At 39.5% G+C, this 23,744-nt stretch overlaps 1 protein-coding gene across 3 annotated transcripts in view; it reads left to right on the plus strand.

Moving 5' to 3' along the window:
- Nucleotides 1-23,744, plus strand: part of INVS (inversin) — an 85,369-nt gene that overhangs the window by 35,964 nt on the left and 25,661 nt on the right. For all 3 annotated transcript variants that reach the window (XR_015733879.1, XM_034416385.2, XM_060691785.2), the window contains exons 5-11: nucleotides 1,607-1,774; nucleotides 4,308-4,488; nucleotides 5,110-5,219; nucleotides 9,393-9,564; nucleotides 15,746-15,901; nucleotides 17,044-17,273; nucleotides 20,745-20,851. Coding sequence is in view for 2 of the 3 variants with exons in the window: in XM_034416385.2 (XP_034272276.1) it covers nucleotides 1,607-1,774; nucleotides 4,308-4,488; nucleotides 5,110-5,219; nucleotides 9,393-9,564; nucleotides 15,746-15,901; nucleotides 17,044-17,273; nucleotides 20,745-20,851 (1,124 nt within the window). In the remaining variant the exon portion in view is untranslated. The remainder of the gene's footprint in view (nucleotides 1-1,606; nucleotides 1,775-4,307; nucleotides 4,489-5,109; nucleotides 5,220-9,392; nucleotides 9,565-15,745; nucleotides 15,902-17,043; nucleotides 17,274-20,744; nucleotides 20,852-23,744) is intronic.

The following is a 23,744-nucleotide window of genomic DNA, read 5'->3' on the forward strand; positions in this document are numbered from 1 at the left end:
AGCAATCTATTTAAAATAACTGGTCTATTTTGATGGAATTCATTTGATCATTTTAATATTAAAAATATATCTAAAATCTAGAATCATAAATCTAAATTTAAAATCTCTGGAGAAATCTGGAGTATGTTCTGAATCAATTTAGTCTTTTCATAAATAACGCAAAAAATATTAGCCAGCAAGAAATTAATACCTTGCACTCTATTTCTGCATATCCATAAAACCAATGAAGATTATAGTTGTGCAGTTGGCTATAGTCCGATGCTAACAGCAATTTGCTGTTTTCTGTTAACTAAGTACTTATCTTCAATCGTTTTCAGGCTCTGAAATTTATGAAGATAATTGTTATCTTTAAATAATTTATTTCTATCATTTTAATTTATTATTTTTTAATAATTACAAATTTCCTGAAGAAATTGTTTCAGTGTTATACTTTGTCAGAGTTTGTTGCAGCACACACAATCAGACACAATTAAATGAACTTCAGCAGGATTCAAGTTACATAAGAAACTTCTTTATATACAATACCATACAGGAGAATTCAGCATACAATATCAGGAACACGGAAGCAATATTCATAGAAGCAAGTCATTATAGAGTAGAGAGATACAGAGGCAAATATATTGTACAGAGGCTCCACAATACAGAGGCCAAACCAACTCTTATATACAGTTCAGCAAGTCAAAGCCATGCCAAGACTTCAAACTGTCTCTTTTGGCCCTATACAAACAAATGCTATGTTTCAGTTTCCAAACAGTCCCCATTGGCTGATCTATTCCAGTCTATGAATATTCATACTCTGACATACTTTTTATTATCTTTGTTCACTCTATATTTTCCCTTTCCTTTGAGATGCAGGTTCCTATCTTTTTTCTTAAATACACTGCAAAATGTATTTGGAAACTCGGAGTTGGAAAAGCAATGCTGATAGATTTATGGCACACTTTATCTGTTCTTTTAACAAGAACTAATAGCCAAAATTTTGTGAGCTTGTCAAATCTTGAGAGATGTTAGTGAACTCTGAAACCTTGTTTGGTTTCACCTTTTGGTTGGATTGCAAGCTTTGGTATGTTATTTGACTCCTGGCATCCTCCCAGAGAAATCCATGTAGCTTTCTTGGCAAGACTTTAGAAGTGGCTTGCCATTGCTTTATTCCTGGGGCTAAGAGAAAGTAATTGGATCAAGCTCATTCCAGCTGATTTCATTCCATCGCAACACTAGAACTCGGTCTCCCAGTATCTAGCCTGATTTCTTAACTATTATACCAGACTGGTTCTATAATATATTATTTTCACTATCTTCATGAATCACCAGAGTTTCCTAGACCACAAATTGGGACCATTGGTTTAATTAAGAGTAAAGAAGATCTAGTTATCTTCTCATAATTTATCCTCACAACAGCAACCATATGAGATGTTAAGAGCTTGCCCAGGGTCATCCAATAAACTCCAAAATAAAGTGGAAACCTGAACCTGGGTCTCATTTGTCCCAATCAAACACTTTAAGGCATACTACAAAGGCATACTACAACGACATTGTTGGTTTCAATTGCAATTTATTTCACTTTTGATTTTTAAAATATATTTTTTGTGTCTACTCTTATTCTCAGCAAACCGCTCTTCACTGGAGTGCCTATTACAATAATCCAGAGCATGTGAAAATTCTTATCAAACATGATTCTAACATTGGAATCCCAGACATTGAAGGCAGAATTCCACTTCATTGGGCAGCTAATCATAAGGATCCTAGTGCGGTTAATACTGTCAAATGCATTTTGGTATGATTTCCCCCCCCCCCCCAATGTTGGTTATATGATACACCAAAAATAATACTTAAAATTCTACTTTATTTTGCAGTAATATCCATTTAGAATATTGAATAAATTTCTGAATCTTTATCTTATCTGTGAAAAGAAAATGGTTAATAGTTTGAGTTGGCTGTGAAATGAGACAAAAAACTATGCAAATGGCTGCTACATTCTTTATTGTCTCATAGTTTAGGACTTGACTAAACAAGCTACGTATATAATAAAAAGGTAGATTTATTGAAGGCTACTTGATAAATTCCAAAATTGCATTACCCTAAAGCTCAGAATTCTATAACCACCAATCAAGCACCATTCAAACAATTTAATGAGTATCTGTGAAAGACAGAAATACATTGTTAAATACAAAATTACTAAATATCAAAATGTGGAAAATGGAAGAGATTTGGATTTCTAATATGAACAAAAATATTTTAACTGAAATTATTGCAATAGTAGTAACAACAATGTCAGCACTGACAAATTTTGCTTGAGTTTTTTCTTGATTTTGGAGGAGCTTGGGCAGGCTAATGATAGAGATGTCCAGTTGATCCCCCACGAATTTCTCTTCCCATTTTTTAATCTTATTTTCATATTTTATCCCCAAATCCTATTACCAGAAATTTAGCTATTTTGCCCTAATTTCAGCAGCACAATTTTAGCCCACTTTTAGGGATAGGAATGAATATGGAACATTTATGACAATTCGTCGCAGCCAGCTCGCCATGACCAACCTGCCACAACCAACTCACCACAGCCAACTCGCTGCTGGATAAGAGTTACACTAGTATCAAAGAAATGGTGGAATAGAATCATTAAAAAAAGGATGCAAAAGAAGGAACATAATGAAATGTGAATGGCAAAAATTAAAATAATTTTTATTTACTTTAAATAATTAAATAGAATTGTTAAATTGTCCTGCAATGAGTTGTCTTGCAGCGAGCTGCCTGTGGTGAGTTTTCCCACTGCAAGTTAACTGTGGTGAGTTGGCTGTGGCGAATTGGCTGTGGCGAGTTGGCTGTAGTGAGTTTGCTGCAGCAAGTTGGCTCTGGCAAGTTGTCTCATCCCCACACTCATCTTTCTAAAGGTATTTCATTTTCATGAAATCTTTATTTTTGCACAAAAAGCTTTTTTAAAATGGCAACACCAACACCAAAATTTGGGCCTGGGGTATTTGCAGGATCACTTCCTACCAGCCTCCCACCGCACAGTGCGCTCACATAGGGCTGCCCTCCTCCGGGTCCCCTCGGCCAGACAGTGTTGGCTGGCGGTCCTCAGGATGAGGGTGTTCTCTGTGGTTGCACCGACCCTCTGGAATGGGTTGCCCACCGGGCTCCGGACAGCCCCCGACCTCCGCACCTTCCGCGCCGACCTAAAGACATGGCTTTTTTAGCAACTTCCCTGATCTGCCATGGATTTTAACTTGGGAATATGGGGATTTTAAATTTTATTTATTTATTTATTTATTTATTTATTCGATTTGTATACCGCCCTACTCCCGAAGGACTCAGGGCGGTGAACAGCCAAACAATAAAATAACATAGACATAAAAAATTTAAAAACCAGATAAAATCAAATTAAATTATTTTGGCCCAGACAGATTAAAACACCCCAATAATTTAAAAACAGATTAAAATTTACATATTTAAAAGGGAAGAGATTAGGCCAAGCCCGCCTGCTGGAATAAAAAGGTCTTCACAGCGCGGCGGAAGGTGCGCAGATCCGGGATCCTCCGTATCTCCAGGGGGAGCTCATTCCAGACGGTAGGTGCCCCCACAGAGAAGGCTCTCCCCCTAGGGGTCGCCAGCCGACATTGTTTGGCTGACGGCACCCGGAGGAGTCCCTCTCTATGAGAGCGTACTGGCCGGTGGGAGGCTATTGGTGGTAGTAGGCGGTCCCGTAGATAACCAGGTCCTAAGCCATGGAGCGCTTTAAAGGTGGTAACCAAAACCTTGAAGCGCACCCGGAAGACCACCGGGAGCCAGTGCAGGTCGCGCAGGAGAGGTGTCACATGGGAGCGCCACGTCGCTCCCATTACCACCCGCGCGGCCGCACTCTGCGCCAGTTGGAGCCTCCGGGTGCTCCTCAAGGGGAGCCCCATGTAGAGAGCATTACAATAGTCCAGGCGGGAGGTGACGAGGGTTTTTAATATTATTTAATCTTTATCTATTGTCGGGTTGTTTTATTGTTGTGAGCCACCCCGAGTCCTACGGGAGAAGGGTGCATATAAATCTGACAAATAAATAAATAAAATTTGGCAATTTGCTACCACATTTGATACAATTTCATGTTGTTGGGTTACCTACTACTGCCTTAAGAAATAAAATGTAATTTTGTTCTAAAGAAAGTGGGAATTTAATTACCATCAGTATGTATAGTTAATAATTTTTAATTAAAATGATGTCTTGCTTGATTTACTTCTTGAACTCAAGTAGAACTTTTTAAGTATCTGTTTCCATCTCTAAAAGCTCACTGTATCTTTTTAACTGGCCTTTTTATAAACCAGGATGCTGCTCCAACTGAATCTCTGCTAAACTGGCAAGATTATGAAGGACGAACTCCTCTCCATTTTGCAGTTGCTGATGGGAATATAGCTGTTGTTGATCTGCTGACTTCCTATGAAAGTTGCAACGTGTCTTCTTATGATAATTTATTTCGAACACCACTTCACTGGGCAGCTTTATTGGGTAAATTATGAATAATATAAATTCTTAACCCTTTTGAGCATATTTGTCAACTAATTTTGTGGAATATTGTTTTTCTCAGTTAAGAGACTGCATCCTGACATAGTTGTAAAGAGGTGCCTTGAAGGAGACAGAAAAATGTCATGAGATCAACTTATACAATATATATATGATTATATATACATCAACTTAATACATCGATTCATGCAGTTCAATCTACATTTAGATCTTATGTTGGGTATAGCTTTCAGAATCTTCCAAGACCTCAAAACGTAGAGGTGAATTGCTCTCTATCTGAGATGACATGTTGTGGTGCTCCATGTAGTCTATAGACATGTGACAACTGGCATATATTTATAATGGTGACAGTGTCCTGGGGTCATCTTTTGTAACTTTCTGACAAGCAAAGTCAATGGGGAAGGCAGATTCATTTAACTGTTACTAACTTAACAATTGCAGTGATTTACTTCACAACTGTGGCCAGAGAGGTCATAAAAATGGGGCAAAACTTATTTAACAACTGTGTTGCTTTGCAGTAGAAAGTTTGGACTCAATTAGGGTCATAAGTCGACTACCTATATATTTATAAATTAATTGTGCTTTTTCTGCTTTTGTTTTTTTTAGGTCATGCACAGATTGTCCATGTTCTTTTAGAAAGAAACAAAGTTGGAACAATCCTTTCTGATAGTCAAGGTGCAACACCGTTACATTATGCAGCACAAAGTAACTTTTCTGTAAGTGAAATAAATGGTTTATTTGAAAATGTCATCCTGAATAATATCAGGATGACATTTAAATCAGTCTAATTTTTAAGATTGTGTTTTTCATATTAAAGGTTGCAAAGAAACAGTATTTTTTAAGTTGACAGTAGTATTTGCCGTCATTTCATTTGTTCCAATGTTGTTTTTTATTAGAAAAATTTCTGAGACGAACTGTGTTTTCCTTGATATAGTTAGAACATAGAACATGTGGATGTATACAAGAAGAAAAAAAATATTCTATGAGGGTAACTTGGAGGGAATGATGAACATTTAATGAGTTCATTGGAGTTCATTGGAATTTTATTGGTCTGAAAGTGAACTTTAAAGAATGTAGTATGTATGTTAAGAGGAAATTTTTAAAAAGATATATTAGAATGTTTTGATGTTAGAAATGTTTTTGAAGAAAAGTTTGGTGTTTTAAAATAGATGGGAAAAAAGTATTTTCCCTTTAAGGTTAAAGAATATGAAAGAATACAGTGAAATTTGTTAATATAAATGATGATAGTTTATAAAGATTATTAAGTGCAAATAGAAATACATATAATCTCCACGGCAAGGAAGATAAAGCAGAAATGGTTAAATTGATTGTTTTATTCAAAGAATAGAATATATTTAATTCTATTTTTTATTTGGATATCACTTCTGGATTTTGTGATTATGATGAAAACAAATGAAACTTAGACTTTGGTTTTGTCGATTAGGTAGATTTGTTGTTATAGAGGATTATAAAAAAAATCAGCTTTCTGTGAATGTTAATATCATTCAAAATCTCAATCAGATTTATGATTAGTGTTGCTCATAGGTGCTTAGATAAAGATGTAGAAATATTTTTATTCTTTTAAGTCCACACAGAGTAACCATGATTGTAGCTCCTTTGGGGAAATCATTTCTCATTGCAGATAAACCAAGACAAAGTCCAAGGCCAATACAATTGAATAGACCTAGATAAAGTTAGAAAAAGGTTCTCAAATGCTGGAAAGATGCTGCTTGTTTTAAATGGAAAAAAAATCCAGTGTCCATGTAATGATCATTTTGATGTTGATTAAAATCTTCATAGATCTGGATCTGAAGAAACATCTTATTTTACATCAATCTGATCTTGCAACTTGGTTAATACATGTGTAATCCCTTGACTGGGGCTTGGAAGAAGTTATTTTCAATGTCTATGTCTAAACATTGGTACTACAGGTAGCCCTCATTTAATGACTAATTGGGAGCAGAACTTCCATCACTAAGGAATGTAGTTATTAGGAAAAACATCACGTGATTGCAATGATGTAATGGCCATTTCAGTAATTGTTAAGCCGGGATCTCACACATCTCCTGCCATGTTACCTTCACCTCCATTTCAACTCTCTTACCCATCTTTCTCCTCCATCTCTGCCACCTTGTACTTTGCCACCTGCCTCTCTGATGCCCTGCATTCCACCGTCTCTATGCCTCTGATATCCTTTACCCTCTGCTATTGTATTCGCAAGTGGATATGAGTCCTGGATTCTATATTGAAGGCACATTAAAAACTGGAAAAATTTTATATGTGTTGTCTGCTCAATTCTTGGATTCATTGGCAAGACTCTCTTCAACCTAGGGGTCTTTGATTATGCAAAGTCCACCCACTTTGAGTCCCTGATTATCAGAGCTCAGATGACATGGGTAAGACATGGATGAATGGATGACCAACATATGCACCATCTGTTGCTCAATAGCAGGGTAGGCAATTAATTTTCCCTAGAGACACTGTGAAAGAAACTCTATGCCACTGTGACATCCAGTTAAGAGAACTAGAAGCTGTGAGTGCTGATAGAACTCATTGGCAAACCTTATGCTATGAAATCTCCACTGACTTTGAAGACAGGCACCACAAGAAACTGATAGAAAATTTAATGCAGTGTCACAGAATAACACCCACAGTTACTACAACAATGGATTTCCTGTGCCTCATTGAACTAGACTCTATGCTTTCAGACTGGGACTGCAGAACCACCTTCCTGCCCACAGCTGAACTGCACAATAGCAAATCTTCTTCAAAGTCAAAAGATTTACCGTATATAAATACAGGATGCAATATGACAAGTACCACTTTCAAATGCATTTTATCTATCTTCTCCATTTTGAGACTGACTTTGAATATTTAGTGTATTTTTATTGTATTGCTTTTTCCTGATCACCTATTTTGATATTTTTTGAGTTTTAGAGAAACTTTCTTTTGTATAGATATAGATAGTACCTTTGTTCAGCACCATCATAATTTTGAACAGTCACTGATGAAATGGTAAATAAAGGACTACCTGTGTGGATGAAAAAAAGTAAAAATGGGAAAAACTTAAGATAATTCTAATTATATTTGACTGAAATACATTACAGTATAGTATTTATTCACTTTTAATGTTACTTGGAATATTAAACAATTGTTTTCTTTCTATCACTATCAATAGAGTTAAAGAGTGGTACAGTACATAATGTTATTCCTTAAAGAAAATGGGATTCAAGTACATATTTATTAATTTATTTACAAAATGTATTAGCCGTTTGCAATCATACACACACACATAGTACTGTGCAAAAGTGTTAAGCAAATTGCAAAAAGCTTTAAATTAAGAATGCTTTCATAAATAGAAGTATTAATAGTTTATTTTTATCAATTAACAAAATAGAAAGTAAATGAACAGAAGAGAAATCCAAATCAAATCAATATTTAGTAATAGAGTTTGGCTGTTTCTCACCCAGTTTTAAGCCTACAACACAGCTGTTTCTGTTTTGGTTAATGATTGCATTTCAATCTACATATGAAATTGATGATCTTAGCACCTACTTGGTATAATTGGTTAATCACACATCTAACTCTAATCCTACAGAATCCCTGACTTTGTGTAAGTGTAAAAATTGATGCTGTTTTGAAAGCAAAGGATAGGCACACCAAATATTGATTTGCTTTGGATTTCTCTTATGTCCATTTATTTGCCATTTTGTTAATTCATAACAATAAACTATTAACACTTCTATTTCTGAAAGAATTCTTAATTTACAGCATTTTTGCACAATTACCTAACACTTTTGTACAGTACTCTGTAACACATGTTAATGCCAACTGTTAAAATTCAAATACAGATGGAGAGAGCAGCAGCGGGATGGGGTGGGGGGAGGTGAGATCTGTTTTTACTCACTCAACCATTTCCACTGAGATGCTATCCCTCTCCCGTTACCCCAAGCTAACTGGGAGAGCCAGGTTTTTAGGTCCTTATGTTGTGGCCCGCCAGTGGCCTGCGCGGATTGTGACTGATCCTGATGACGTGGAGGCTGATGTGGTGTCGCGCCAGCAGCCTGTGCAGCCAGCGCTCGATTCGGACAGCGAGGAGGCTGAAGATGTGGTGCCAGAGGCAGAGATTCAGCCAGGGCCTTCAAATCCTCCAGAGGCTCCTTCAAGTGAAGAGAGTGAAGTGGAGGAGCCTCTTCTCAATGCACGAGCACGCAGAGCTGCCAAAAGGCAGGAGTGGTTACTCAGGAGGAGGTCTCCTTGAGAGTAAGGCTTGGGGCTAATTGGCCACTCCCTTAGCCTATTTAAGTTTGCACACAGCTGGCAAACATTGCAGGAAACAATGTGTGTTTGTCCGGTCGTTTGTTGAGCATTTGAGAGTGAATTTTCCTTGCAAACCTGGTTTCTGGGCTAATTGCCAACTCTTGTAAGCCTTTAACTAATCTTTGGAATTTCTGGCAGGCTGTTAAGGACATTTTTAGTAATAGTCTGCATTTGAAAAAGACTGTGTTTGTAGTAAACGGAGTTTTGTGTGTGCTACATTTCTTGAGTTCCGTAGCTGGGGCAGAACACTTTACAAAAGGTCAGGAGGGTTTGGCCTGATCTCACTCTGGAGGGTGGGGGTGCAAAATGTTTAGAGGGCAACAGCAGAGAAGATTCTTATCGTGGACCCTGCCACCCAGAATAATCGGGTCACACAGGACCCACAGCAGGCCTCCTCTGTTAGCAAGGATGGGACGGGCCATTCCCAGTGGAATGAGATGGTCCCTCAAGTAGTATCATTTATTTAAAAAAAAAAATCATTTATAATTTGAATCTGCATTATATTAAAGAGTAATTATATTAAAGAGTAATTTCAAAATCAACCATACTTGTGAATATTTCCATTGTAGGAAACTGTAGAAGAATTTTTTAAACATCCTTCTGTGAGAGATGACTCAGATCTTGAGGGAAGAACTTCTTTTATGTGGGCAGCTGGCAAAGGTAGTGATGAAGTCATCCAGACAATGTTAAAACTAAAACTGGTCACAGATATCAACGTGGCAGATAAATATGGTGGCACAGGTAAAAAATACTTTATATGTGCGCATGTGTGTGTTTGTGTGTGTGTGCATATGTATGTGTGTAGCTAGGATTTATGATTTACACTTATGATTTACAAACGTAAGTTACATATACTAATTTCTCAATTCACTAGAGAAGATAATAGTTTACGCAGTTGTTTCCTAAGGAATATAACTGCATAACTAGTATTTTGAGATTAATTCAAAAGGACAGAATAATTGTTATAGAGTATCTAGGCGAAGAGGCCAACGGTGGCTGTGACGGTGGCGGCAGCGGAGGCGGCTGTAATGGCGGCCGCTGGCTGGTGTTGGGATGGCGGCTGCAGCCGAAGGGCTACGAGGGAGATGGCGGGAGCTAATCCAGCAGCTTTCCATCCTGGATTTTCCTGGGCCGCAATGAGGTATTAGGCCGTTTTGAGGCCGGCCCAGCAGCGTCCCAGACCACCACAATGACTTGGTGGTGACTAAATTGGGGAGCAGTGTGACCAGAGAAAGACCCGGGGGTGACTTGGGGGACCGGAAGATTACTAAGGGGTGTTCCCCCCCTGGGCACTTTTGTGCTGCTTTCGCCCCCCTCTCTTTGGCCGGTTTTCAGGCCTTGGACGGTCACTCCCCACCCTGTCTAGGTCCAGGCTGCTGGAAATTACCACTTTTCCATCTACTCCCCACTTTTACCATCTCCAGATATGGCCGCTGCACTGACTTCATAGACTGACTTCTGTTCCGGTCCACATGGACTGGCGTTGTTCCATCTTCTCTCCCTAACCGGACAGAGAGTTATATCTTGGGATATGAGTATTGAGGGAGTCGGCTTCTGGCTGCTATCTCAACATCAACGCCATTGATGCCTTGGACTATCTTGAGACTCCTCCCACTGCCATGAAAGGGCAATGGAGTTTCCAAAGTACTAAGACCTAAGATATATTTTCTCTCTGTTGGACTTCTAAATCATCATGGTCGACCCACTGGTTATAGGCCATCATTTACTCCCAGTATCAGATGTATTCGACAGCTGAGTTCCTTGGGCTGCGAGACTCCCCCCTCTCGCAGGTTTGGCCCTCTACCCTTTCGAGGGCCTACCTTGATGACGGGTCTTGGAACCCCGAGAGGTGGCATGTAGCAAAAAAGAGAATGAGGGATTTTTTAACGAAAGCTTGTGTTAAGTTTTTAAGGGGTTTTGGGAAGGGGTGGGAAGGACCTGGGGGGTCCACAGAACCTCAGAGTGGCAGAGAGGGTCTGAGGGTCATGGCGAGAGGAGGGAGGGAGAGGGTTTAGATAGGGAGCCGGGGGACGAGGTGAAGGGCTATTCCATCCAAATAGTGGGTGGGAGGGGCAGATATGGTGGGCGCAGGGGGCCATATCATGTTCGGGGAGTACGCACTCGCTGCTTACGAGCGGTGGCGTGCTCCGGCCCCCAAGACGCTTCCTGTATTCCAGGTTGTGCAGAGTTTCAGGGCCCGAACCTTCGGCTGTTGTTGTGCAATGTCAGGTCTGCGACTAATAAAGCCCCCCTCATTCATCATTTAGTTCAGGAGGGGGGTGCGGACCTGGCAGAGATCACGGAGACCTGGTTGGGCCACGAGGGGGAGGTTCCCCTCATGGAGATGTGCCCACCAGGCTTCCAAGCATTTCATCAGCCGAGGGCCCAGGGGAGGGGAGGGGGCGTAGCGGTGATTATTAAGGAAAGTCTTAGTCCGAGTGAGGCCACTGTTCCTCAGATAGCCGGTTGTGAATCCCTCCTTGTGAAGTGGGGTCATGGGGTGCAGATGGGTTTGTTGACTGCGTACCTGGATCCCTGCCACGTGGCAGCAGCCCTGCCTGAGCTGCTCGACGTAATAGCCAGGGTGGCGGTGGATACCCCCAGGTTTCTGGTCATGGGGGATTTCAACCTGCCATCCGTTGGTGAAACATCAGAAGCAGCTCGGGAGTTCATGGCTTCCATGACGGCCATGGACCTGACCCAGTTAGTTCATGACCCCATCCACATCGGGGGACACACGCTGGACTTGATTTTTGTCTCTGGTCAGTGGTTGAATGATCTCACAATAGGGTGAGCCTATTAAGGCTCACCCTATTGTGAGCACCCTATTGTGAGCACAATAGGGTGAGCCTAATAGTTATTAAGCCTTTGTCATGGACAGATCATTCGCTCCTTCAGCTAGACTTTCGAACCACTTCCCATTGTCACAGGGAGACGGAACCGACCAGGTGGTTCCGTCCCAGGCGCCTGATGGACCATGAGAGGTTCCTGATGGAGCTTGGGCCATTCCCAGAGGCTCTGACTCATGACTCGGCTGAGAAACTGATGGCCGCCTGGGATAGGGCGGCCGCTGGAGCCTTGGACCGCGTTGCGCCTTTGCGGCCTCTGACTTGGTGCCGATCTCAATCAGCTCCTTGGTTCTCCGAGGAGCTGAGGGAGATGAAGCGCCGGAAAAGATGCCTAGCGAGCGATTGGAGGGCCAGTCGCACCGAATCTGACCGAACACTGGTGAGATCTTATATCAAGACCTACCTAGTAGCAATAAGAGTGGCGAAATCTAATTATTTTTCCACTCTTATAGCATCTGCAGAGAACCGCCCAGCCGCCCTGTTTAGGGTGACCCGCTGTTCTGTCCCCAACCCCACACACACATACCAACAGACGTTCAGGAGTTAAAGACCAAACCAGCCGGCAAAATCCTTTTCCTTATTGTAGCGGAACTTGGCAACAACTTAGTGGCTGCCTGCCAAGAGTTTATTATTTACAAAGAGGAGAGATAACTTCTCCCCACTTCTGATACATCAAAGGAAAGCAGCTCAATAATTACAGAATTAAATCAAGTCCAGAGATACTCCAGCAAAGTCTTAAAGCAAAAGTCCGGCAATGCAGAATGACGTGGAAGCTTTCAGCTTTGTTCGTCACAAGGTTTGACTGGCCACCACGCTCCCTTTTATATCCTGTGGGGTGTGGTCCAGTGACTCAGCCTAATCTCGGGCATGCCCTTTCTTCTGTTGCGCACACTTATCTCTGCGACGCTGGCATGGGTCCAGCCAAGACTCGTTACCCTCATCACTGTCCATCTGTGGCTGCATGGACGTGCTTGGCCCTGGCCCTATCTCTTGCCCTTCGGTGGACACCGAAGGCATTGCCAGAGAGGAGGGTCCTGGAGAGGGAGGCCTTGCCAACTCCTCCCCTTCACTTTCGGAATCCTCTCCTGACGATGACACAGGCTCCGGTAATGGAGCCACAACACCCGCTCCCTACTTCAAGTGGGAGCGAGGGAGGACCCCTTGCAGGGTAGAGCTGAGGATTTTGTGCAATATCTGCATGATAAAATCGCTCAGATTCGGGACGGTCTGGACTCCGACTGGGTAGTTTCAGACGGGATGATGGGGGTGAGTCTTGAGAGTGTTATCTGGGAGGAGTTTGACCCTGTGGCTCCTGAGGACGTGGACAGGATTTTGGGGACGCTTAACGCTACCACATGTTTATTGGACCCGTGTCCCTCCTGGTTGGTGCTGGCCTCCTGGGAGGTTACACGAGGCTGGTTTCAGGAGATTATTAACACTTCGTTGAGTGAGGGTGTCTTCCCATCTGCCTTGAAAGAGGGGGTGGTGAGGCCCCTCCTCAAGAAGCCCTCCCTGGACCCGGCTGTATTAGCTAACTATCGTCCTGTCTCCAACCTCCGCTTCGCGGCGAAGGTTGTCGAAAGTGTGGTGGCGCGACAACTTCCTCGATTCCTGGATGAAGCTGTCTATCTAGATCCGTGCCAGTCGGGCTTCAGGATGGGTTACAGCATGGAAACGGCATTGATCGCATTGGTTGATGATCTCTGGAGGGCCCGGGACAGGGATTGCTCCTCTGTCCTGGTCCTCCTGGACCTCTCAGCGGCTTTTGATACCATCGATCATGGTATCATGCTGCGTCGGCTGGAGGGGATGGGAGTGGGGGGCACCGTGTTACGGTGGTTCTCCTCCTTCCTCTCTGACCATACGCAGTCTGTGTTGACGGGGGGACAGAGGTCGACCTCGAGGCTCCTCACTTGTGGGGTGCAAGGGTCAGTCCTCTCGCCCCTCCTATTCAACATTTATGTGAAGCCGCTGGGTGAGATCATCCGTGGCTTTGGGGTGAAGTGTCAACTGTATGCCAACGACACGCAGTTGTATATTTCAACCCCAGGCCACCCCAATGATACCCATGATGTGATGTCCCGTTGCCTGGAGGCCGTGCGGATCTGGATGGGGAGGAACAGGCTTAGACTCGACTCCTCCAAGACTGAGTGGCTGTGGTTTCCAACGTCCCGATATAGCCAGCTAGAACCATCACTGGCTATTGGGGATGAGATCTTACCCCCCTCAGAGAGGGCTCGCAACTTGGGCGTCCTCCTGCTGTCGTTGGATGATCATATGACGTCCATAGCCAGGGGGGCCTTTTATCAGGTTTGCCTGATCTCTCAGTTGCGTCCCTTTCTGGATTGGGATGCCTTGCGCACAGTCACCCACGCCCTCGTCACTTCCCGTCTGGACTATTGTAATGCTCTCTACATGGGGCTCCCCATTGAGAAGCACCCGGAGGCTCCAACTGGTCCAGAATCGGCCATGCAAGTGATAATGGGGGCGACTCGTCGCTCCCATGTAACACCTCTCTTGCGCGAGCTGCACTGGCTCCTGGTGGTCTTCCGGATGCGTTTCAAGGTGTTGGTTACCACCTTTAAAGCGCTCCATGGCTTAGAGCCTGGATATTTACAGGACCGCCTGCTGCTACTGACTGCCTCCCACTGACCAATACGCTCCCACAGGGTGCCATCAGCCAAACAATGTCGACTGGTGACTCCCAGGGGGAGAGCCTTCTCTGTGGGGGCTCCTGCCCTATGGAACCGAAGCAAAGGGTAGATGCTTTCTACTTTCCAGGCTGGGGGAGGGGGATGGGCAGCTGAAAAGTCTGCTACCAGAACATGTTAGATATTTAAAACAAGAAGCCGAAATATCCATCTATCCATCCCTATATACATGGATGATGATTTCTTTATTGGATTCCTGTGTTCTGTAGTAGCTTATCTTCTCCATAAATACAGTATGACCTGTATAAATACAGTATGGTCTAATAAAGTTTCATCTTACCATGCTGAGTTGTCAAAAACTTACTTTTCGCTTTACTTTTTGCTAGTTATTGACAGGAATTGGGTGGGAGAAAAGTCTTGAATCAAATTGTGCCTGCATTAAAACTGACACATCTACCACTTATTAATTATTACCAATTATTAATTAATTAATCAATGTAAAGAATAAATTTTGCATCTTTTACTTTTTTAAAGTATCTAATCAATTCCCTCCTATCCCAACTTTATCTCTCCCTGTGGTCTCTTTCTTCGTTTTCATTTTGTAATTTAATACTGTACTTATTCTTTCTAGTAGACTAAACCATCCCAATCTAGTGGCATCTCAATTTTATATTCAGTCCATCTAATTCATCACCCATTGGGTCTGGTTCTTTCCCTCCTTTTCATACATGGACTTCTTAAGCAATTCCCACTTAATTCAGCTTCTATCCTGAGATACCCAATTTTCATACCTTGTAACAAAGTTATTAATGGTGTGGCACAAAGTCTCTGGGCAAAATTAGAGAAGCAATTTCCTATTATTTTCTTCTGTGATTTGTTTTTCAAGTTCCCAGTCTGTCTACAACCTTGGGATTTTCTAGTGGCCTGCATTCCAATATTGACCAGAGTCAATACTGTTTATTTTTTCAAGATGAGTCAAGATTGACTAGGTACTGCCACCACCTGCTGGAAGAACTGAAGTTTTTTTTTTTAAACTATCCCTTACCTTTTCATATCTTTATTTTAATGAATGTTGGATATGGGATTTGAATTCCCTTGTTGTTTGAATTTATTTTCATTATTCTTTAACAAAGTTGTTGATTTCAATGATAGCATCAGATTTTATTTGATCTAGATCTATATCAGAGATCCTACATACATGTGTTCAGTTTATATAAATTTAATATATATAGATGTAAATAAGATGCAACTGAATGGAACAAACATAAGACAATGACAAAACAAATAAATGGAGAGAGTGATGTCCAGTACATCTGCATGTAAATATCAATCCTTCATCTTAATGTCTGGTTTATGTTTTGTTATATTCACTATTTTAATTAAACAGCATTTAATAACTGCATTCTCTTTGACATCTTTCAGCATTACATGCTGCTGCCCTTTCTGGCCATGTCAGCACTGTGCAATTGCTTCTAAAACATTATGCCCAGGTAGATTCTGCTGATGTAATGAAACACACTCCTCTTTTCCGTGCTTGTGAAATGGGACATAAGGAGGTAATACAGACCCTCATTAAAGGTCAGCTGCCTAAATTTCTTCATAAACATATGGCTGTCTTTAGCTTCTGAATTGAGCAAAGAGTAATGATAGTCAATATTGTGAAGGATTAGTTTATGACTGATAATGGAAAAACAATATTTTAATCAACCTTTTTGTAAAATATTTCAGATGTATTTAAGAAGTCCTATTCCTGAAAATTTTAAATTTTGAAGAGTTAGTAATTTATCTTTGTAAAGGAAAATAGACTGATTGGAATTCTCAGATATAGGAGTAAACTCTGGTTTTCAATAAGTATTCTATGTATTTGGGTTAGCATCTTTATTATCAATTGATACATAATCATTTGGAACATGAATGGAATTTTTAAACTGCCAAATTTTCAACTGACTGGTTTAAAACTTATACATCATCTTTTCTTGCTATCGATCTTCATAGTCCTAAATAGTTTTGAGGAAACTCTTTATTATGTGACCTGTCTGCAAATTTTAGATATGTCTTAGAATTTACTCAGGCTAAGAAAATAATCAGAGAAAGGGATGTTTAGATATAAAAATGAGACTACTCTGATCACAAATCCCAACAGGAAATTGAATGTAACTTCCTAAATGACAAGTGGCTAGTTAAGTTGTGTCATTAACTTTATCATTTTAGGGAAGAATCTTTTTTACACCCAGGTTTAACATAGCAGTTCTATATGGGAAGTGTAATAGATGCCCTATAGTTTGCCAAACTAGCTTGTTTCTGATCTCTGATTGTAATATAATTGTACCTTTATTATCAACTAGCTAATTCACTAGATTCAAGGGAAGAACAGTGAAGGAGAAATTAATGTAAAATATGTATCATACCAGAACATGGTAACTCTTTGATCAGGATGCCAATTATTTATGTGGGAAGAGAGAAATAAATTAGATTACAGATATGTATCTGCCTTTTGTGTGCATGCAAAAATTATACTTCCATTAGGATTGTTAGTAAGTAGATTCATTGACAATCTTCTGCACATAAATACATCTCAAAACTGCCATGTCAAGACTTTGAAAGCAGACCTTGAGTAAGGAAGTTGGAATGATATATACATAGCCTCACCATACACTTTTTTAGTTTGTTAATAAGCAACTGAGGCAGACTTCATGGATTAACATATGTTATTATTGCAGGAGGAGCAAGAGTTGATTTAGTTGATCAAGACGGCCACTCTCCCTTACACTGGGCAGCTCTAGGAGGAAACCCTGATGTTTGCCAAATATTAATAGAAAATAAAATCAATCCTAATGTACAGGATTATGCAGGTAGAACTCCACTGCAGTGTGCTGCTTATGGAGGCTATATTAATTGTATGGTGGTACTATTGGAAAATAATGCAGATCCAAATATTCAAGACAAAGAGGTATGTGATGTTTACTATATTATTTATTGTAATAGTTCAGGCATGCACACCTTGCTGTTGGAATACATTGTTTGGATATCAAGCTTTATCCAAGCTTTAGCACCAATTCCACTAGAAATTCATAGAGTAAAGACTAGATGTCATGTATATACCTAGCATGCTTGGGGAATTTAGATTTGAAAACAATTTCCCATTCATTAAATTAAATACTTTTTCCAAGGGAAATTGCAAGCATTTTTGGTCTTATCCAAATAAGAATTCTGGCATGGAGAGATAGGAAGATTTAAACCTTGCATTTCAATGTTATTCTCGCCCAAATCATTGCAAATATATGCATAAAGGGCAAAAAACATTAATTGGAGCAAATAGGCTGCCTCCTAATATAAACTGTATATATATTCTCCTGTCTCCTGCCTAGATCGTGACCTTAAAGGGGAGAAAATGTTAAAGACCAATTATTCTAACTTTCTATCCTTATGCATGTACCATGCAGCTGATCCAAATGAGCTCCCCTTGCTGTTTTCTATATTAGTTGGAAAAAAAGAGAAATACCCTGGAGAAGCTGAGAATGAGTGAGGAGAAGAAGTTGTAAGGGCTAGATAAGAATTCTTTGATATTATTCAATCAATAAGGCCAATTAATTATTTTAGGATGATTCTAAGATGACGAACCATTTAGATGGTCATGATTTGGATAACCATAACCTTGAATGTCAAGAATTGAAGTGCTGTGTGCACTTTTGGGGGGGTTATCATGTTAGCAACTTTGAGATCAAGTAAGTTTGGTGGGGAAATAATTTGTGGGTTAGGATGGAGGATGAAGAATAATTTTTATCAGAAGATTCCAAAAAAGAGACCTGTAGAGGGATAATAAGGAATGATGTGATCAATTAATTTTGCACTTCTCTAGGAACCACCCAAAGACCTGGGTTAAATAAAAATTCTAAAACAGAAAAGAAGAGAAAAAAGAATAAAGAGTGCAGGAGAAAAAAGAAAGGAAATAATAAAGAAAAGAAATACACAAAAAAGTATTTCCAAACTTCACTGCAACAAAGAAACATATCTCTTCGTCCCATATACCATTATTTATCTATAAGCAAATCTATAAAACATCATTTTTTTTCAATCTCATTGTCAACAAAAGTCGATAAATTTGCAAACTTTGCAAAAATGTTTATTTTAATGTTGAACAAACAAAGCAACTTTATATCACTTCCTTTTATTTCTTAATCTTTAATTCAATCAGAGTATCCTAGGATTTGATTTCTCTTCAATTATTTTTTATCCCATCATCCATATATTTTAAGAGCTTTGACTAAGTTCTGTTGTAGAGCCAGTAATAAAACGTTTTTCAGGTCATTCTCCTGGTTCATAATTTGTATTTTCTTCTTAACTTTTAAAATTTCAGCCACTTTCTGTTTTATGTCCAGGAAAGTATGCTTTTCCAAATCGTTGTTTTGGCCTGTCATTTGTAGTTCCACTTTTGATACTTTCTGTCTCTGTTAGATAAAATTTGTTCCAAATCTATCATTCCATTAACATTTTATACATAATCTATCATAGAAGCAGACATCATCTTTTGAAGTGTTAATATTCTAGTTACTAATTTCTGCCTCCATTCTTCAGAGATCTCCTTTAATATTTCCAATATTTTTGTTATTTTCCAATATTTTTGTTATTTTGTAAATTCCCATATTAACTGATATCAAGAACAAGATTGTATTTTTCCCATTTGCTTAGTCTCTTTAGCTCCCACTAGCATCCAATTTCAAAAATCATCACTTATCTTACAATAGCCAAAAAAGCCAAATTAAGTCTGTTTACTACAAAAACCTACTTATTTTTTATAATTAATCCCTAATCTTATAATATAATCCAATTTCCACTTTTATCTAGCCCTTAATCCATGTATAACTTTTTTAGATCAAAATCTTATTTAGCTTATTGTTGTTGTTTCAAATTCTTTAATTTCTTAATCTTATAATTATTTTTTTCTTTTGTTCAGAATTGAAGATAAACTTTACTGTCAGACATGTCCCAGTCAAATCCCTTAAAAAAGAAAGACCCTCGATTATTTTGGTGAAGTGACAAGTTGTTTTACTAAAGGTTGCTGGTTGCAGTAAAATCAGGCTAGAACTAAGATTCCCACGCAAAAAGTTATAAATTTTTCCTCTCCTCCCAGCCCTCCCCCATTAACCAGCTTGTCTTCAGAGCTGCATAGGTGTTTTGAGAATCGCTGTTTGGGGCAACCCACATTCCATTCTCAGGATATGTGGCCTTGAAGATTGGCACAAACTGGTTCCGTGTCTTCATCAAAGTGCCATGCCCCCCTTCTATTTTCCCATTACATCCCCATTTGTTTATTGCCCATTTGTCCCTCTTGCCCCCTCCCCCTAATTTTTGATGGCAGGATGCCAGCAAGACGCCAAGCCATGTGTGATGAAGGTTTTTCTTTTTAATAAATAAAATCAAAACTCTATTTTTGTATAAAAAGAAGAATTAGAAAATACTGCTTTTTACAAAGCTTCAGGGCTGAAAAATAAATATTGACTTCCTGCAAGGAGAAAGAGATGATTTTGGGAATACAATTCCAGTGAGCTTCTTGGTTATGTATAGCCTGTCTTCATTCACAATACTACAGTCTCCCTGCCAGTATAAATGCCAGCCTGTGTTTGAGTTTGAATTCACACTTTTGCCAACCATGCACTTTAGCAGGTCTGCTTGGAACATAGAAATATAGCTTTATTTTTTGAAAAGGTAAAGTCAGAACTGCAGTTCAGTGGAACATAAACATGCCGGGAATCTGCAGCAACTCTAATAAAGGGCTATATTTACCACAGAGACTGGGGAAAGACCATGGAAAAGAAGTAGAGGATTTAGCTTATTTTGTAAGGAATAGGTTAATGTGTTAAACAGAAACTGTGCTAAATTGAACTTAAATAAAATATTCTTTATCCATTGTAGGAATTCTGTGTCCATGATAGGCATAAATGTTTCAGAAAATGTAGAACATGTAGTATTTTCTTTTTTAAAATTGTACAGTCAATCTTATCATCTTTATCATCCTATATATAGTACATCAATCTCCTCTCCTTTCCTTCCTATATTTAACCGATGAAGACTTTTCAAATTTACCATTCTGAAAGTCTCTAATAGCTATAAGATGGTTAATAGTTCCATAAATTCCAAATCTGGGTAGAACACAAAGAGGCACAAAATTTAAATATTAGATATTTTCCTCTGTTTCCCCTTATTTCCCCTTTCTCCATTTAGAGGAAATTATAAAATATTTTGAAATTTAGCGTTTATAATATATCATTACTGCGAGTTGTTTTTTCTTTATTAATTTCTACACCTCTATGTGTTCAAAATAATGTAAAGAATGAATATAGTCTGATGATTTCTGTGTTTGAACTGGAATTTGGCAATATAAATTATTTTTTTGTTTCTTTTTTTGTTTTATTGACCATAGGGAAGGACAGCATTGCATTGGTTATGTAACAATGGCTACCTCGATGCTATAAAGCTGTTGTTAGGATTCGGTGCCTTTCCCAATCATATGGAAAATAATGAAGAAAGGTACTATTTATTAAATAATATCTTTGTTGCTTTTCTGGGATTTCTTCTGATCATATTGTTAGATCGATCCTGCTGCAAAAGTTGTAAAGGGATAAGTCAGAAAACCACTAGTTTGGAATTTATTTCTGCCATGAACAAGCTATTCTTCTTGCAACTTACATGTCCTTTGAATACTACATGCTGGATATGTACATAACTATGACAGGAAATAATATGAAATACTTTGAATAAAAAAAATCCCGCTATGCTACTTATATGTTGACTGGGGATTCTAGGACCTATAGACCCCAACGTCTGGAAGTGTTTAGGTTGGATATAGCTACACTGTAGAAATCTTAGTAATGCTAATATTAGGATAATATGTCTGATTAATTGGTGTTTAAAAATCAAGTTGTCCATTTTTAACTTTTTATTATTTTTAAACTAAATTACTTTTGAAAATTGTAGAAACAAGCAGTTTTATAGGTACTCCATTCTATGCAGGGAAAAGGTACTTTCTGAAATGGTACATTCTCCAATAGAGATATGTATAATTGTAAAAGGAAACAATAAAACATCAGGACCAGACTGACTACCAGTGGAAGTTTAGAAACAATTACAAGATACCCTAGCACCTTTAATGCTGGAAGTTTATAATGAAGTCTTGTTAGAAGCTAAGATACCAAAATCCTGGATAGAAGCAAATATGATTGATCCAAGATAGCGCCGCCAAAGGCTGCCTCGGTGACATAATCTCTAATGGTTTCTTTATTTTTAATTATTCTCTGCGATTCACTATGGATTTCTTACACACGAGACCATCTGCTAAAAATTAAGCAATGTTTCTTTAAGGAGCAGCTTTCTGTTATCTCTCTCTCTCCCTCTCCCTCCCTCCCTCCCTCTCCCTCTCTCTCTCTCTCTCTCTCTCTCACACACACACACACACACACACACACGTCTTTACAAACGCGGAGGAGATTCTAACACAGGAAGAAGCAATTTTCCCGGAGCCATGGATTACCAAAAAACCTAAACGGAGGAAGCAAAGAAGGAGAGGTAAATGGGCAGGAATTTTAAGTAGGTTAAGGAATAGGAGAAATAAAATTCCTCTGCCTTCAATTTTTCTAACCAACGTATGTTCCCTTGCTACTAAGATGGATGAAATACTCCTTTTAAACAGATACAATTCTGATTTTTACAATTCAGCAGCCCTATGCTTCTCTGAAACCTGGTTAAATGAATCAATTGAAAATAGCAGCCTGCATATCCCAGGGTTTCAGATTCAACGATCAGGCAGAATTACAGAAACGTGATAAAAAGAAGGGAGGAAGCTTATGCTTATATATCAACAACAGCTGATCTCAGGCTATAACTATAATATATAAATTCTGTAACGAAAACCTAGAGACATTAATTATCAACTGCAAACCATACTATTCGCCTCGTGAATTTCTAATTGCTCTTTATGTCCCATCACAAGCCTGTGTAAACAAGGCATTACGAACTCTAGCTGACCAAATTGTAGAAGCTAAAGCCAAATACCCAAATTCACTGGCCATTATTTTAAGAGATCTAAACAAAGCAAACTTAAGGAAAGAGCTACCAAAATACTTTCAGCATGTCAATTGTCCCACTAGAGGCAGGAATACCATTGCTACACAACACTAAAAGATGCTTATCGGTCTTTACCACGAGCAGCTGTAGGACACTCTGATCATTGCATAATTCACCTTGTACCTGCTTACAGGCAAAGACTTAAAACCACAAAACCAACAATTAAATCAGTGAAGACTTGGAGGCAAAGTTAAAGCTATAGGCTTGCTTTGACTTCTCTGATTGGAATATTTTTGAAGATACCTCTGCAGATCTGGCTGAACTCACAGATACTGTAACATCATATGTCAGCTTCTGTGAAGACCTATGTGTACTGACCAGGAACTTGAGAATATACAGTAACAACAAACCTTGTTCACAGCTAAACTTAAACAGCTATGTCGTTCCAAAGAGGAAGCCTACAGAAAAGATGATAAAATGCTGTACAATCAGGCCAGAAATGTATTAATAAGGGAGATAAGAGCATCAAAAAGAAGCTACTCTGAAAAGCTAAAGAACAACAAGTTCTCAACAAATGAACCAGCAAACATGTGGAAAACTCTTGAAAATGTCACTGGCTACGGCGAACCTCTTTCCCAGGCTGAAGGAAATCAACAACTGGCAGATGACCTGAACATGTTTTACTGCAGGCTTGAAAGGAAACTATAGCCACCTATCTCCACAACCCCTATCTTAGACGCACCAACAGCCAAGCATCCTACAACTGACCCCATCCCATTGGGTTCCCAACCCCTAGTGATCACAGAAAAGGACGTGGAAGACCTATTTCACAGACAAAAGCCAGGAAAAGTTTTAGGCCCAGACAAGATAACTCCTGCTTAAAAGTCTGTGCTGACCAATTGGCCCCCATCTTCATCCGTATCTTAAATAAATTGCTAGAGATGTGCTATGTTTCTTCTTGCTTCAAACGCTCTACTATCATCCCAGTGCTGAAGAAGCCCACTATCAAGGAACTGAATGACTACAGACCAATTGCTCTAACATCTGTAGTCATGAAAACCTTTGAAAGGCTAGTGCTGGCCCACTTGAAAACCATCATGGATCTGCTGTTAGACACCTTGCAATTTGCATACCGAGCAAATAGATCAACAGATGATGCTGTTAATATGGCTCTGCACTACATCCTACAACACCTTGAATCTCCAAAGACCTACACAAGGGTCTTCATTTAATTGACCTCTGACCAATGGAAGGCTGAGTTAAACTCAAGCCAGTCAGGATCAAACTCCAGGCTGAGGCCAGAGTTAGCCTATAATAGGCAGCATTCTAATCACTGCACCATCAGGGCTCTTTATATTTA

The sequence above is a fragment of the Pantherophis guttatus genome, chromosome 4, assembly GCF_059756535.1.
Source record: "Pantherophis guttatus breed Tessera chromosome 4, ASM5975653v1, whole genome shotgun sequence".
Classification (NCBI taxonomy): Eukaryota; Metazoa; Chordata; class Lepidosauria; order Squamata; family Colubridae; genus Pantherophis; species Pantherophis guttatus.